This window comes from Dromiciops gliroides, chromosome 4 (genome assembly GCF_019393635.1).
Source record: "Dromiciops gliroides isolate mDroGli1 chromosome 4, mDroGli1.pri, whole genome shotgun sequence".
NCBI lineage: Eukaryota > Metazoa > Chordata > Mammalia > Microbiotheria > Microbiotheriidae > Dromiciops > Dromiciops gliroides.
In genome coordinates this window covers 164939203-164957706 of record NC_057864.1, presented here as the reverse complement: position 1 = coordinate 164957706, position 18504 = coordinate 164939203, and the positions used below count along the sequence as shown (strand labels likewise).

The 18504-nt window shown below is 38.8% G+C and overlaps 1 protein-coding gene across 1 annotated transcript in view; it reads right to left on the bottom strand.

The window, feature by feature from the left end:
- The window catches only part of BCAS3 (BCAS3 microtubule associated cell migration factor), a 789343-nt gene that overhangs the window by 563194 nt on the left and 207645 nt on the right, over window positions 1–18504 (bottom strand). The window contains exon 12 of the mRNA XM_044003231.1: window positions 16485–16568. Within this exon, the coding sequence (XP_043859166.1) occupies window positions 16485–16568 (84 nt within the window). The remainder of the gene's footprint in view (window positions 1–16484; window positions 16569–18504) is intronic.

Genomic DNA, 18504 nt, shown 5'->3' with positions numbered 1-18504 from the left:
CTCAGAAATGTTTGGAAGGGCTCATCTCTCTCATCAACCCAACAAGTTTCTTTACTACTTGTGATTCCCATTTGGTTGAATATGCAAGCAGGCCACTTGTCCTAGGATGGATTCAGTATTGGTCATACTTTATAAGAATGGATAGGAAGCTAAATAGTCACTCCTCGACTGTCTTTTAGATTTATGGAGGGGGGAAGGGGACAACTAAAGAACCATAATACTGCGTCCTAATAAATACTTAACTAAAATGACCAGCAAAGCTGTCTGCTGAATTCAAATACAAAGGCACAGTCTGCAGCAGACTGAAACCCAAGAAAAGCCACAAATCAATTGTAACTGTTTTGTTTAGTGCTAAAAACTCAAACTGCAGTGATTAGAAAACACATTAGTGTTCATCAATTAGCAGCCAAACGTTTGTTTCAATAATTCATAAGAAATGACTTACACAGAGTCTGTTAGTGTGCTGTCAGGAAAGCCTCTGAAGGAGCAACAGAATTAGGCGCCACACAGTATTGACGGCAAAGGCCAGCCAGGAAGCGTGATTAACCTCTGAGATGCCTTGGCTGATGTACTTACTCCATTAATGCTAATGGAGGTGCTCCCACTTACACGAAGGAGCCATTCCTTTATCAAAGGAATGCCTCTTGGTTTTCAAGTCTTTAGTTGTATAACCTCCCCATTTGCCCCTGAGCTTCTTGTTTCATGCTCCCATGCCAACGAATGGGAATATAATTAAACAAGTGAAGCACACAAGAGGCAAAGTCATGCACCAATGCAAAGCACCAGATGCTGAGAGACTAATATGCATGACGGACAGGCCTCCTTTGGAGGAGAAAGAGGGCTGAGTGGGGCATCTCATAAGCCCAAGGTTTGTTCTACTTGAGGGGCATTTGTAGTTTCAAAGAAAAGAAATACCATATTTGAATCAAAGTATTACTCTATTAATAAGTAGCTATAAGCATTCTTCTCACAGGCTGTTGTCATTAAAAGGTTATGAGGTCACAAGGGACTATTCCCTTGCCCTCAGTTCACCATCAGTGAACAGTCTCTAAGGATCCACTAGTCAGAGAAAGAAGTCTGATAAACTACCGACTCATCAACTTAGAGGATAGAATATCAAAACATTATTTTGGGAAGTGTGGAATAGGGAAAGAGTGGTAGCTATAAGAGCAATTCACTTATTTTTAATCATAGAATTTGGACCTGGAAGAAACCTTTAAGATTGTCTAGTCCAAGCTCCTCTTTTTATGGAGACAGAAACAGAGAAAGAAAGACTGGAAGTGACTTGCCACACGCTGAACTGACCAAGCCAAGAACCCGCAAAGCAGCCTCCTCAAATGCCAGGTCTAGGGCTCTTCCCTCTATACTACACTAGCTCTCCTATTTAATGCTTACATTATTCCATGGGGAATCTTCTTACTTACATCTATAGAAAGTTAGTGGTTGTGTTTTAGAATCAAATTATATTTCCAACATTATGTGGGTATTCAGAGACCTCTGGGCATTACTTTTAAGAAATACACAATCTAAAAATATTTAACAGTTTACACATACTATGCTGAGAAGTCTCAGTACACTAGATAGCAAGTTGATAGCATTTACTTCTCCTTGGCTTGTAAAGCTAATGACGGGTGTGTATTCAAGGCAGAATAGAAAACATCAGACAACCTAGAAGTCAGAAAAAAACCCTCTCTCCCAAGTCTGTACAAGAGATGATAAGGTTAAAAACAGGGAGCTGGTTTTCACAAGCATTTACAAAAAAGGAAACCTAGTTTGATCATAAGGTAAATTGAGGGTAGCTCACAAACTGAGTCAATATTAGAGACACTTCTCCATCATTTGTCTTTGACAGGACTGTGAAAGCCTGGAAAAAACTCTGTGAGAAAGAAGGACAGTAAGAAAGACAAAGAAGGTAGCTCAATCCATTATGACATCAGTGAAACACTATCATGGTCCTTAAGCCCGCCTGTCACAAGCACACTTGCCAAAACTTTCCTGGTTGTCCTTAACCTTCCCCATGCCGTATCAGCTATCCTTCTATCCATTAATGTTAATAGCCTTCCTTTCACATAAGCTGTTAGTCGTCATTAAGAAGTTATCAGGTAACGAGAGAAAACAGATGCATTTTTGCCAAATCAATTTACCACCTTCGGTTAAAAATACTAAAATGAAGAATCAACTATGACAGTTATAAAATGAGCAGAAAATGGGGGACCCATTTGATGACCCAGGTCATCAAAGTAGTATGCTTATTACAAAGAAAAACCAAAAACATATCTTTTAATCAGAGTAGGGAATTTAAGAGACCAAATTTTGTTGTTTCTTTTTAACATATTCCAACTAATAAGAAAAATTCCAAGAAATTAACTGAAAGATATACAGTAACTGCATAATACAATTTAGAAAATGAAGGGGGAAAAACTCAACTTCCTGCACTGACAACCTCCCAGTGAAGCCTTTAAAAAAAATCAGTGTACGCTTCTTAAGCATACTTTTTTAATACTTTTCCCCAAAGAATTCCAGATATATTTCCATATATTTATTCCCCATCCCAGCCCTCAACTGTCTCCCCTTCTAACATTTCTCTAGTTCTGGCAAAAGCATCAATATCTTTTCAGTTTCTCGGGTTAATAATCCCAGTGTGATCTTTGCTCCCTTCTATCAGTCACTGCACATATACAATTGCTAACCAAATCTTCATTTCGTACTTGTATATCTCTTGAATTCCAACTCTTTTCTCTACTGAAAGCTTGAATACAAGATCATATCATTCCTCACTTGGGTCATTGCAGAGACCTCCCTCAGAACCTCTCCTCTCGAGTTCATCTTTAACACAACTGCCAGAATAACTCTCCTTAGGCACAAAACTAATTTTGTTATTGCCCTACTTAGTTAACTCCAATGATTCCCTATTGCTTCTGTTAAGCTTCTAAAGCTTTTCACGTGGTCCCATTTCCGGCTTCGTCATACATTATTTGCCTTCCTAACCTTCTATGCACTAACCAAACAACAGGCATTCAATCCTGGCTTGGGATTCAGCAACAATAATGCATCATTCCACATACAAACAGTTGTTCCCCACACTGGTTTGGGTCTCAGCAACACAAGAGCATATTCCAACATATAATCAGTTACCAGGACTGTAATATGTATGTCTGCATTCTCTCTCACATGTATCATTTCTTAAATCCAGCATCTTAATTCAGAATTTCATTACCTCTGGCCTTGACTATTATATTAACCTATTAACTGGTCTTCAGGCACCAGTCTCTCTCTACTCAATTCATGCTATAAGCCATTGCCCAAATCATTGTAATGTACCACATGATACTATCACTACTCTACTCAAAAAAGTTAAGGGGTTTCCTCATTCGCATCTGGATGAAATATCAACTCCTGATACTAACATTCAAAGCCCGCTAATTTAGCTATCCAATCTTATTTCATAATAATCCAGGCCATATATCTTACATTCAAGCCAAACTAAAATATTTTCATCCCTCACCCCCATTCTCAACTTGCCATTGCCTATACTCATGCATTTGTTCAATGCATTCTCTAAAACTAGAATAGACTGGCCCTGTTTCTATCTGGTAAAGTCCTTCTTTCATTTAAGACTCAAATTAAAAAGGACCCTTCATTAATCTCCAAATCCCTCAGGTGAAAGTGAGCTTTCACTCATCAGATGTCTTACACTTTTGCTAGATATAGTGTCTATATTTATTCCACTCCCTGTTCTGCCACCACAATTCTCATTATTGCTTGAAAGTATCATCTGTATCACAATTATCTTAGAACCCCAATGTCTAATTGGGTTTAGTGCAGATAAGCAGCCCCAATTAGAAGTTTGTGGAATTGAATTTTTCAGTAGGTATTCCAGAGGAAAGGCAGAAATTCCATCCAATTAAAATCTTGGAAACAAGAAAAAATGAAGATTTAAACAAGAGAAGAACAAAAACTATACAAAAAACCCACAATCAGTTTCTTGTCGATAAAGAAGAAAGGGATATAAAATATGATCAAGTTAAATGAATTTCCATCTATGCTGTGCCCTTAACATTTTCAGCCTAATTAGATATGGGCTTTATTCTTAAAAAGATAAAGATTATTTCCGTATAAATTAGTTTCTATTTGTTTCTGATTCAGATACAGATTTAGAACAGAAGCAGAAAAGCTTATAATTTTTTAAATCTCAGTAATGATAAAAAGAAGGAGTTTCTGTCTATGTTGGCTAGTGAACTGAGTCAGATGGTCCAGTTCTAACACCCAGATGCCAGCAAAAACCTAAAAATTATACCAGATCTTGAAATGAGTGAGAAATCCAATGAGCAACTATAGCAACTTCTTATACTCTAGAAATACACAAAAAATTAAGCAAGAATCTCAAAGGTAATAGTAATGTGAGTTGCCAACAAAATCATACCTGAGCTCAAGAAATGAAGTCAGTATCTTTGCAGAGCACTAAGGGAATGTGTATCTTTTTGAATGCAAATGCAGAGAGCTCCCTTATGAAAGCTCCAAGTGGGTCAGAAATGCATAGATAGGATAGACCAAAAATGTGACATGCACCTTGAGGAGGGGGGGAAAGGGGAGGAAAGGAAGGAGAAAAAATTTGGAACTAAAAATCTTACAAAAATGAATGTTGAAAACAATCTTCACATGTAATTTGAAAATAAAATACTACAAAAAAATGTGACATGCTGCAATGATCAGTACAGAATGCCTGTATTAATAGCAGTGATAAGGACATCCCAGGTCTGAGAGTTTTAAAGTTGCCTAGTATTCTGTTCGAAGATTCCAGAGAGGGCTGTCAAGATCCTTACAACGTCAAAGGTTAGAAGGAAGAAAGGAGGGTGGAAAAAAATCTAACCCCAGGAGGTAGAGATACACACAAAAGCCCATATCAAGAAAGGACAACTAATCACCATGCTCAGGTGTATCACAAAGAAAAGTCTCGCTATAGCAAAAAGCCCTAGTTCTGGAAATAAAGCTGAAAACATGAGTAAGTCAAGGAAAGCACCAATCATTATTAAAAATAATTGTAGGGGAAAGCTAGGTGGCACAGTGGATAAAGCACTGGCCCTGTATTCAGAAGGACCTGAGCTCAAATCTGGCCTCAAACACTTGACACTTAGTGTGTGACCCTGGGCAAGTCACTAAACCCTCACTGCCCCTCAAAAAACAAAAAAAACAAAAAACAAACAAAAAATGTATGAGACTTAATATGTTCAAAGAAAAGTTCCAATTTATATCCATAAGTTACAAGAACACATATGAGCCTGTATATACAGAATTTTTATCTCTGAAGGTAACAGAAAAACATATACAGTACACTGTGGTAAAAGAACACTCTAAAGAAGATGCACAGGAATACCCAACTAGAAATCAGAAACCTCTGTCAGATGTTAAGAGGTAGTGGGTGAAATATTTTTCTGAATCTCTGAAATATTTTCCTCACATCCTTGCCAAAGAAGAGACTTACAAAGAAAACTACTGAAGGAAAACTTGGCTTTATCACAAATGCACAAATGTCTCAATGCATACCTTACAGATTTTAGGGGGCCCATCCTGAGCATGTTGAGGGCACTGAGGTTTAAAGAAGTTCAATCAAGTCAATATATGGCATTTTAACATATGTGCATATATGTGTGTGTATATATGCATGCATGCATGCATGTATGTGTGTATGCATGCCAAGAATGATACCAAAGGTTTCCCACCTTTCTCTTATGATTTGGAAGCAAGAGCCAAATTAGCACACAGAAATGTATTTTAGGTGGTCTCAAAAAATGAAGCCCTTTTGACACATAAGTCTGAGAGACTGAATTAAGAAAAGACACAGTAATCGGGTTAATTGTCTATATCTTCAGTAAAGTAGAAGTTTCACTAAGAGAGACTGGTGTTCAGGGAACATACAAGAGAGGACCCTTGGAAAACCATCCCACAGAAAGTAGTAGAAAGAAGGGACAATAAAGAAAAGAGCTACAAAGAGTAATCATCAACATCAACACTGCAAATTAGGGAATTATTAAGACAATGAAGACAAGAGATTTAGAGAGTCAGTTGCAGAGAGATTTCCTGGGCTAGATATTAACTTGGATGACAATGATTCAGATGAGGAAAAAACTAAGGGTCACCAAAAGGGTCAGAGAAAGAGCTGAGTCTCTGACATCTCAAGGAATACAGGTGGAAGAGAGAAATAACTCCAGGGTTAGGCCCTTTGTTGTTTAATATTCCAGATGAAGTGACAGCTGAGAAACAAAGGGGATACCTATATATCATCCAGATACAGTGACCGGTTAAGCCATCCACAAGAAGTCCATCCCCTAGAGTTTATTGAGTAGGTGGGCAATGTGATCACACCTGCATATTAGAAAAATCTTTGACTGAATGGAGGATGAACTGGAGTGAGGAGAACTGGCTGGGCATAGTTGGTGATATGAAAGGGGGCTAGAAATTAAAGGAAGGAGGACAGTGTAGGAACTGGTTCACCAGTAAAGATGGGGAAAAGAGGAAAGAGTGATTAGTACAGGAGAAATGGCCTAGGAAAGAACTGAGAGGTCAAGGGCTTACAGGTTCTGGTGTGAAAGAAAAGTAGAGTTTTGTAAGGGAAAGCAGAGGGAGAGGTAGAAAACCTTTGGTCAAATAAGATTTCAGAATTCTTGAACACAGAGGTCATACATTTGTGAGTGATGGCAAGATCAAGGATATGGCCATCTTTGTGTGAGTGTGTGAGAGAGGTGGGGTAGAAAAATAGGTCATGAGAAATGAGTAGGATTCCGGCGCCTCCACTCCGTTCCCTTCGGGTCTCCTCATGTGCCATGGACGGCATTGTCCCAGATATAACAGTTGGTACAAAGCGGGGATCTGACGAGCTTTTCTCTACTTGTGTCACTAACGGACCCTTTATCATGAGCAGCAACTCTGCTTCTGCAGCTAATGGAAATGACAGCAAGAAATTTAAAGGTGATAACAGAAGCACAGTAATCCACATGAGAAATGAGTAGGTTGAAGAAGTGAATGGTTATGCTGTTTGAGGGAGAGTCAATATGTATGTTGAAGTCCCCTAGGAGGAGGATAGGCATTGCAGGGGAGAGGAAAATTGTGAGTCAGATCTCAAATGCATTAAAGAATGAAAGGAAAATACCTAGGGATTTGAAGACAATCGCTATCAGGATTTTGAATGGGTAGCCATGCTATGAATAGCATGAACTTCAGAAGAGGAGGAGTTACTGAATAATGAAGGTAAGCAGAGAACCCCAAAGTGGCAATGAGGAGCAAGAAATATTCCAGCTCCCCAGTGAGCCATGGGAAATGAGTGAAGGTATAGCCAGTATTGGAAACGATGGTCAGGGAGGCTGTGTCATCATGGGAGAGAAAAGAGTAATAGCAAGGAGATAAAAGGAATGGGAATGGAAAAGATTTAAGATGAAGGCAAATATGTTGTCTATTCCACAGGGCATAGTGGAAGAGCTCAGAGGTGATTCGTTGAAACTTTACTGGGGAAGGAGATAAAGGGAATAAGGAATTGGTTAATGGGGGGAAGAAAGGGGAGGAATAGGGTTTGAAGGATGTTCAACAAGGGTAGAAAATCACTGGGATGTGAAAAATATGACTAGGTTTGAGAATGTTCATCATTGAGTGTTGGGTGACACTCTTACTAATGGAGGTTATAGATCAGGCTGGAGACAAGCACAGCACCAGATAGTAGGAACAAGGTCAAAGGGTCAGATGGGAAGCCCTGCTTAACCATTCCTCTTCTCTCTGAAGGATGGAGATTAGGAAGGAAAGGGCACAGCAGAAAATGGAGGTCAAACTTGCAAAGAAGGAGAAAGAAATCTCATTCCTCACCAACTTTCCTCTTCCTCTTCCCTCAAAGGCAAGTGCAGCAGGAGATGGAAGGCATGAAGTCAAAGAGTAGGTTGCTCCTCTTTGTACCTGAGGTTCTCCACATTCTGGTTGGGAAGCTGGTTGGCAGCAGGAGGCAGAACTTGTCTTTTGTTGACACAGATAGAAATCATTGCTTTGGGGCAGTGGCAAGTCCCTTACGGCAAATAGAAAATGCCCAGCCTAGACCCTTGCCACCTTCCCTCAGGGAACCTACTGCATGAGCAGGAGAAGGAAGGTACAAGGCACAGAGAGAAAGGAAATCTTGGTCCCTCTTTTAGAGTGAGAAAGCAAAAAATATGGTTTTTCCTCTCAAGTTGCTCATAGGCAACTTGCAAACAACTATTTATAAACAACATGTGTACAGAATAAATTGGAAATAATCACCAGAGGGAATGTACAAGAAACAAAGGGGACAGAGAAAGGCTTCCTGTAGATGAGAGTCTAGCTAGGGAAGGTAAAATGGGTACATGATTTAGACATAAAAGGTGATACCATAGGTAAACTGGGAGAGGAAAGAATGATTTACCTCTCAGATCTTTGGAAAGGAGAACAGTTTATGACCAAACAAGAGATAGAGAGTATTATGAAATGCAAAATGGATGATTTTGATTACATTAAATTAAAAAGTTTCTGTACAAACAGAAACAATGCATCCAAAATTAGAAGGGAGACAGAAAGCTGGGAAACAAAATTTTATAGCCAGTGTTTCTGATAAAGGCTTCATTTCTAAAATATATCAGGAACTAAATCAAACTTATAGGAAACCAAGTCATTCCCCAAGTGAGAAATGGTCAAAGGATATGAACAGGCAGTTTTCTGATGAAGAAATCAAAGTTATCTATTGCCATATGAAAAAATGCTCTAAATCACTATTGACTAGAGAAATGCAAATTAAAGCAATTTTGAGGTACACCACCTCACAACTATCAGATTGGCTAAAATGACAAAAAAGGAACATTAATGCATTGTTGGTGGAGCTGTGAACTGATCCAATCATTCTGGAGAGTTGTTTGTAACTATGCCCAAAAAGCTATAAAGCTGTGTATACCCTTTGACCTAGCAATACCTCTATTAGGTCTTTTTCCCAAAGAGATCATAAAAAAGGGGAAAGGACCCACACGTACAAAAACATTTATAGCTGCTCTTTTTGTGGTGGCAAGGAATTGGAAATGGAGGGGACGCCCATCAAGAGGGGAATGGCTAAACAAGTTGTGGTACATAAATGTAATAGAATACTATTGTGCTATAAAAAAACGATGTGCAGGAGGATTTCAGAGAAACCTGGAAGGACTTGCATGAACTGATGCTTAGTGAGATGAGCAGAACCAGGAGGACATTGTACACAACATCAACAACATTATGGGTTGATCAACTGTGATCAACTTGATTCTTCTCAGCAATTCAATGGTCCAAGATAGTTCCAAAGGACTTGCGATGGAAAATCCTCTCCAAACCCAGAAACAAAAAGAACTGTGGAATCTAGATGCAGATTGAACCATACTATTTTTATTGTTTTTGTTGTTGTTTTTATTTTATTTTATTTTTTGAGGTTTTTCCTTTTTACTCTGATTCTCCTTTCACAGCATGACTAATGCAGAAATATGTTTAATGTGATTGTACATATACAACCTATATCAGATTACTTGCTGTCTTGGGGAGGGGGGAGGGAGGGAAGGGAGGGAAAAAACGTGAAACTAGAAATCTTATAAAAACAAATGTTGAAAACTATCTCTACATGTAACTGGAAAATAATAAAATACTTTTATGGACAAAAAAAAAAAGGAAGCAAGGGAAGCCAAAAGGAGGGAATTGAAGAGGAAGAGCATTCTAAGCATGGGGACAGACAGTGAAAATATCTGGAGTTAGTAAATGGAGTGTCTTGTTCAAGGAACAACAGGGAGGTCCATGTCACTGAATCACAAAACCTGATTGGGAGATTTAATATATAAGGACAGTGGAAAGGTAAATGGGAGAGGCAAGGTTATGAAGGGCTTTAAAAGCCAGATGATTTTATAATTGATCCTGGAATGGGAAAAGAGCTATAGAAATTTACTAAATGGAAGAATAAGGTGGGGGGGCGGGGGAGAGACTGACACAGTCAGACCTGCACTTTAGGAAGATCACTTTGACAGCTGAATGGAGCAAAGACTAGAGTGGGGAGAAACATGAAGCAAAGAGATGAACCATCAGATTCTTGCAATGATCCAGGTGTGACATTATGATAGCCTACTGTATGAGTGTTATAGGAAAGAAGAAGCAAAGACAGAGCTGTACAAAGGTAAAATTGATAGACTTTGACACTATATCGATAAGAGGGAGGGGAGAAAGTAAAGAGTTGAGCATGACAGCTAGGTAATGAGCCTGTATGACTAGAAGGATGGTAAAAAACCTCAATAGCAATGGGGAATTTAGGAAGAGAGGAAGTTTTTTGGGGGAAAGGTACTGAGATTGACTGAAAGATAATGATATCGGGGCAGAGCCAAGATGGCAGAGGAAAGACATTAAACGCACAGAGCTCCTAATACAAATACCTGAAAAAAAAAAACAGCCATAAAACAACCCCTGGAGCAAAACCCACAAAAAGACGGGCAGAGATTATTTTCCAGCCAAAGACAGCTTAGAGGGGGCCACGTTGGGCTGCAAGTAGAGTCCAATCCTGTGATCATGTAGGCACAATCCCCAGGCAGGCTGCCCCAGAGAAATTTACCCCCAAGCCTCTGAATCAGCTGCAGCACCAGAATCTTCTGGAACCAAGCTTATGGTTAGATGAGAGGGCTGAACGGCTGGCCACCAGAGGGGGGATGGAATACTGGGGTGTCTGTGAGACCTTAGGAGGAATTCTGCTATCCCATCCCAGGAAGAAGTCTTGAGTGGCAGGAGGCCTGGGGGGGGGTGATGGGGGGGAGGGGCAGGGAGAGGGCACAGGCTCATCAGAACTAAGAAACATAGCACACAAAGTTTTGCTGGCTGGTTAATTAGCAAGTTGGCTTGAGGTAATCTTCAGACCAGTGAACAGACTAGGCTAGAGAAAAACCTGCCCTTCCTCAAACCGAAACACCTGGGACCCTCTGAAGCTTCGGACAGTATAGCTTGGAAGTAGGGCCCCACTGTAAGAGGGAGTTAAAAGTCAAGTAAAAGATGGTAAGATGAGCAAGCGAAGAAACGAGAATTATAGAAAGTTTCTTTAGTGACAAGGAAGATCAAAGTACACCCTCAGAAGAGGAAATTCTTTGTCAAGTTTAAGGTAGTATATAAAAGTTATGATGAACAGGATGCTATCAGAAAAACCTGGAAAGACCTACATGTGATTTAGAAAATAAAATTGTAAAGAGTACTGTAAAAAAATAAAAAATAAAAAGAAAGGTAATGATATCAGTTTTCAAGATGTTGAATTTAAGATGTCTACAGGACATCAAGTTTAACATGTTCAAGAGTGGAAATATGAAACTGGAGGGCCACAGAAAGTATAGGGCTGGATAAGGAAGTTTTAAAATCATCAGAATAGAGGTGATAACTAAATCCATGGAAAGTGATGTGATTAACAACTGAAGAAGTTTTGATAAAGAAGAACTATATTCCCAGACAGAATCTTGTGGAACATTGAGTATAAGAAAATTTGACCTGGATGAAGATCCAGCAAAAGAGATTGAAAAGGAGTGGTAAAAACATACATACATACATATATACTGTGAGAATATTTTAGCTAATTTAGGCCTAATTTGGGGGGACTAATATGGCTGGGGACTAATGTGAGGATGGATTAATCTAACTGGGTGACTCATGATCTGTGGATGTCTGACTGTGGGCTTTTGACTCTCTCTAACTTTCACTCTTTCTCCCCTGCTTCACTTTCACTGCTATCTCATTACCGTAGGGATGAACCCCTGAAAAGCCCCTTACTCCACACTGCTCCTTCCTCTGTCTGTCTGCAATCTCCTGTATTGTCCACCCCCCTGTGTCATCTCTATCCTCACTTGTACCGACCTCCTGTTCTCTTAATCTTCTGGCCTCTCCCCGCTCAGTGTCTCTAGTCTCTGGAGTCCTCCTATTCTCTTAATCTTCCTGTCCTCCTTGCGTCCTCCTAGTCCTTCAGCGTCCCTCCTTCATTATCTCACTAGTTCCCCCTGTATATATGTTCCTTTTCTCCCCTCAAATCTCGGGCTCTCCACACCCCAGCACATGCCAAGCTAATCCAGCGGCTGCACTAGGGCTGTGCCCAGTGGGGCTCGAGGGGGCCATGCCCCCTGCTGAGTGTCTGGAACCTCCAAACAGGCTATGCTAGGGCCTGGCATGACAAGCCTGGGATCTTCTGGGCAGCTCCTCTCAAGGCGTAGGGAGCTGGGGCTTTTTTTTTTCCCAGCTGAAGTGGAGGGGGAGGGGCACCAGCCCCTCACACAGAAAAAACCCCTGAGAGCCTAAGGCTTTTTAATCTCAGCCCAAAGGCAGGGTCCCCAAATCAAAATAAATTCCCACAATGCATACATACATACATGAATAAATAAATAAATAGAAGTAAAAATACATTTCAAAAAAGAAAAGGAGTGGTAAGATAGGCGGAAAGAGAACTAGCAGAGAGCAGTGTCATGAAAACCTAGAGAGAAGGGAATATCAAAAAGAAGACAGTGACCAACAGGCACAGTCAAAGGCTATAGAGAGGTCAAGGTAGATGAAAACTGAGAAAAGACTGATAGATTTGGCATTAAGAGATGACTTTAAATGGAGCAGTTTGGATGAATGATGAAGTCAGAAGCCAGACTGTAAGAGTTAAGAAGAGAGAGGAAAGGAAGTAGGAGGCACCTATTGTATATAGCCTTCTAAAGGAGTATAGTAACAAAATGGAGGAGAGATACTAAAGTAAAATCAATAGGATTTAGCAAATGATTTAATGTAGGCAAGGTTTAAGAGGAGAAAAGGAAGAAAATGACATGATAATGTATCTTGATTCCATGTTCAGTCTATTCACCACTATTCCATACTTCTCATATAGTTTCAGAATAAAGAAAGGCATAAAGAATAGTGGCAATGAGACTGAAAATGAAGAGATGGTCTTTAGAAACATTAGAAAGAAATAATTGATGAGACCAGGTGAACAATCCCAAGTGTGAGATAAAGCGGGGTGGGGAAGGAATCAAACACAATTCTCAGTTCTCAAACTTGGGTTAATAGTAGGGTTTGTAAAGTCTTTAGCAGAACATTACCTCTGCCTCCCGCTTAAGAGCAATGCAGAATATATTATGTAAGATGATATTTCCCTGATGTAGAATGATGAAGCTGAGATTAATAAAGATCCAAGTTTTACCTTGAACTATGATATAATCAAGAATAAATTAACCCATTAGAACATGAAACTAAGCATTTCCTAATGTACCTATGCTTTCTTATATAGCATTAAACATGACAGAGGGAGTGCAGACCATGCCAAGAAAAAATAGCAGGGGTAATAATGAATACCAAAGATTTTAAAGATTCTACTTTGATACTTTAAAAAATAAATTTGCCCTTAATAGAAAGCCTCTACATTCTACTAGATATAATAGCTAAGGCATCATTAGATTTTGTATAAAAGAAATTCCATCAAATTAAACCTACTTGAAATCAAGTGACAAGTTATGGAAGAATACATATGGAAGAATACAGTAGAGAGATCTGCACTGTCCTTTAACTAGAAAACATAACCAAGATGCAAAATGAAAGCATAACTAACAAAGCAGTTGACTTCATGAATCTGATGAATAGACAAGAACTAGAAAGAGGTCTGAAAGGAAAAATTAAAATAAATATTAATCAATAGAGCACAGAGTTAAAAAAAACAGAATTTAAGGAAATTTAATACCTCTAATGATCAAAAAGGATGTCTCTCAAATAGCTTCATTACTAAGGCACAGGTCTCTGAAAGTTCATTTTAGTAAGAGTAAGATATGTGGCTCATAATGAAGGTCAGAGGTCAGAAAATGTTTAACTTGTGTATCGCCTAATGAGAAGTAATTTTGATTTGGTTGCCACCCATTGACAAAGTATTTGTACCTTGCACAATCTTACAAAGCCAGTAAAATTAAAACTTAACCTCTTGAAACTGAATTTTACTTCAGATACCTAACACACCTCAAAGGAAAGCTTTCAATGAGCTACCACAGAGAAGATCAGACATCTAGAGGAAAGCATCCAACTAAGATCATCATATTCCTTCAACTTTCTAATACTTCTTGTACAGCTTGATAGGTGTCAATCCAAGTCATAGTGCCTGAAATGCTAGGGAGAAAAGCTTTATTACTAAAGGACAAGCTGGGGGCAGCTAGATGGCACAGTGGATAGAGCACTGGCCTTGGAGTCAGGAGTACCTGAGTTCAAATCCGGCCTCAGACACTTAACACTTACTAGCTGTGTGACCCTGGGCAAGTCACTTAACCCCAATTGCCTCACTAAAAAAAAACAAAAAAAAAACTGAAGGGCAAGTTTTCTATCCCTGAATCTAGAGACAGTGTTGACATATCAATAGCATACGGGCAAATTAATCTTAGGGGAACAACTGGGTAGGTCCACTTAGTTAAAGTGAAATCCTTTTCTCCTGTACAGTATTTTCCAAATTCACACTGGATTGGCTAATGAGAAAGAACTCCACAGGTATGAGCACCCACTGGCCAAATAAACACAAGAGACCTTTCAAGTTATTTAAAAGATATGAGCTATTGCTACCAGCCTCCCCCATGGTAGTACTGCTATACAGAGACTAGCCAGGTCAGGGGAAGGGAGGTTAATTGTGATCCCACTGCTGAAGAGCATGGTCCAAGGATATCCAAAGTGGACCTGAAATGTTCATGTGTAGCTCTGAATTAGGTCTTAGGCTGTGCATAGAACATCTTTCTTCCTCATGCCTCACAGTTTGCAAGGTTACACACACACACACACACACACACACACACAGAGCTTCAGCTTGCTCTTTTCAGAAACATATTGTGTCTGTCTTCACTCAAGCATGTCAACAGAAAACAGATTTACAGGAGCTGGTCAACTATTCAATCCCATCTCCATTTGTTAAAAAAAAAAATCTAAATGTTTCTGTCAAGAAAGAGAGGAAAAATTATCTTCCATGCTATAGGTGACAGCATTCAAACTCATCATAAAGGGCTTTCCTGAAAAGCATATGCAAGGCAGCTGGAAAAAAGAGGAAAGTCTAATGCTTGTGATGAAGATGGTATACTACAAAAAGTACAAGGGCTGTAGTCAGAGGACCTGAATCTTGTGAAACTCGCAGCCTCACTAGACCCACTGTGTCCAATTTCCTAGCTGTAAAAATGGAAAATGAGGTGGGTACAACTAGATGATCTCAAAGGTTCCTTCTAAATCTGTGATCTTGTGAGTGTGATATGTCGTCAGAATCAGCAATCTATTACCTATTTGATCAATAACAATAAGTTGCCATATTTTCATGTGGGGGCCAGGGGGAAGCTGAGAGGGGGGAGTATTGGAAGAATTCATCTTTTAAAAGGCTTAAAATTCTTGATTGTAGAGTGCTAAGAATGGACTTCAGTGACCTAAAAATGGGAAGTGTTTTTTTCAACCACCCATAGGACAAACACAAGAATGCCTCACTTATATATTTCTGATCAGTTATGAAATTTGTTTCAAGTTAGAATTTGCTTTATATAACACTGCATGACTTTTGATTCCTTTTCTGTGTGCTATTTTAAATTGTTGTTTTCTTCTGTATATTTGTGCTTGCTTTTACATGCTATCATGAAGATTCACATTTTAGTCCCTATTATTAGAAGGGTTTGGTTGTATACTTCACAAATCAAAAGGATGGCAGTTATGAGAAAAGATTGAAATCAGCATGAATTTGGCCAGCCAATATACAAATTCACTTTTTTTTCCTTCCTTTGCTTTTTTTTTTCCTCCAGTAGAAAGAACTTATTTGATAAATGCTAAGGTAAAAGGGCTATTTGATATGAAAGAACTTTTGGATACTCTAGTGGCTTGACTAAAATTTTCCCAAAGGATTTTTTTTTTTTTTTGGATGAGGCAATTCAGATTAAGTGACTTGCCCAGGATCACACAGCTGTCAAGGGTCTGAGGCTGGATTTGAACTCAGGTCCTCCTGAAACCAGGGCCAGTGCTCTATCCAATGCACCACCTAGTTGCCCCTTTTCATTTGATTTTTTTCTTTCACATTAAGAAAACCCAGAAATTTTCAAAGATGCAAAGGGATGTTGTTATGTAGCTAGTGGATTCATGGAAACCATGGACAAAAGAAATGAAAAAGAATCACTGCCTTGGAAATCTAAGGCTTCCTTCAAAAGTTGTATCAATTGAAATAAACAGAGGACCTTCGAAAGAACTATCAAATAAGATGATAAAACACAAATAATGCAATTGGTTACTGGAGAAAATGAAGCACACTTGTGAACATGGAGGGATCAAATATCACATCATCTAATCAGCAATTCTTATAAGGAGCAAAACAATTCTGCCTGACTTCAGTTCTTCTTTCATTTGAGAAAGAGAAAGGAAAAGGGCAGCCTCAACAGAGTCTAGCAGAGAAACCTGAGCATCTCTCCAACATCATCACCTCTCCCAGGGGTAGTGGAGATACTCACTTTGGCAGCACTAATGACTGTGGCAGTGTAAGACTGAATGTTGTCTCCACAGGCTCCACCACGGGACTGATGGCACCGGATCAGCTAGAAGAACACAGGCAGAAAGTTACCACTGTTAAACTCTACAACTCTACAACCTATTAACATGAAGCCTACTTACCATACATATATCAGTGTGTGTGCAGGTGTGGGGGACATTTTTTTCAGACAAAAAGCAAAAAAAAAACCCTGTTGAGACACTTCAGCTTTTTAAAAATCATCTCCTGGGTGCCACCCAGACAGCTGCATTCTCAACTCTGGTTTTCAATTACAAGATGAGTACTCCATAAGAATTCATAAACTTGGAAATGGTAGGATTTGGGGTCTGGCAGCTTCACCACAAATAAATTTAAATAAATATAATCAAAGGCTTTAGACATGTCTATGTAACATTAAATATTTGACATTCTAGGAATTTGGATAAAGCTAGTTTTCTTTTTCTTTTAACCACCCCAAGTTGTTGTGTGTGTTTTTTTAATGGCAAAGAATTTGCCATATGCCCATTTCCAATTGTGCGTTGGTGCTGAATGTCAATTCCTGAAGATAAATTAGATTTCATTCACTGAAAACTGTCATGAAAAACAAAACAACAAAAAAAAAAAGGCCACAGTCTCATTTCTTTCTTCCTTTTTTTATAGGGAAGTAACAAATAAAAACAAACCAACTCCTTAAAGAGGGTAAAAAAGCAAAACAAAACAAAAAACCCTCTTATAATCTAACATTGTTCAAAATCACCTCAATATTACATGTATTTGGTTATACTATGAATCCTTCATTATTTTGTCCTGAAAAGAAAATATATCCAGGAGACACAATGGAAAGATTGGAGGATTTCAAATCAGAGAAACTGGGTTTGCATCCTTCTAGGAGCTGAAGGCTTGTGTACCTCTGACAAGTTGCTTGCTTTCTCAGTTTCTTATTCTGTAAATGATGGGGCTGGATGACAGGAGCTCTAAGCTTTCTTCCAGCTCTAAACTTATGATCCTGAGAGCCAAGGAAAACACAATACCTGCAGGGTAAGTATTAGTCCCTATCACTGACACCAAGCCAAAATCATGGTCTTCCATGTGACAATTACTATGAATAAGATTTTTTTTCTTTTTAAGCAAGGCCAATTTTGAAAAAAATACAGAATTTGGCATAAACATTTTTTTTAATCATTATTGAGCAGAATTTAACATGTTATAGCAATCTTTAGCAGAGGTCTTATTCTGAAATTTTTCAATAGAAACAGCTGCTTGCCAGAACCAGAGGACGACTGGTAAGAAATTACTGCACAAAAGGTTAACCTGAAAGTGTGGTTTTATTACATACACGAGAGAGAGTAAGAAGTTGGAAAGAGATCACTAGGCTGGTGGGGTGAGAAATATGAGAGCAACTGTATCTCTTTGCTGCCTCCTGCTGCCTATCAAGGGTGAAACAAGGCTTTGGTAATGTTAGCATCTTTTCCCCCAAACTTTGGGAACTTAGAAAAGAAAAATAAAAAAATAAAATGCTTGGGGTTGGAAAAAAAGAAAAAGAACCAAGTTCCTTTTCTCTCAAGCTAACGAAAGTTGAAGTTTCCTACCATAATTTTATAAAAAGCACATCTAAGGTGGCATCATGACAGGGCACCATGACAAGCGAATCTCCCTGTTATTCAGAAAGTCAATCGGGATCAAGGAGTTGTTTTGGAAATTGTTGAAATTTTCAGGTTACCTTCACTGGCTTTGGTTTAAAGATAAATACCACTGCAGAAAGGAAATGCAAAACTGCACAGATTTTCAGCCTTTTTAATATATGGATCAGTTTGGCTGATTTTTTTTTTCTATTTTATGTCTTTTTTTGTCATTAAAAATATTGTTTGTTATAAGGGATCTCTCTCTGAGAGGGATACTGGGGGGGGGAATTTTAGTAATTTAAAAATATATTAATAAAAATTTATTTTAAAATATAAAATATAATAAAGATAGCACTGAGTACACTAGCTGACCTATGACAA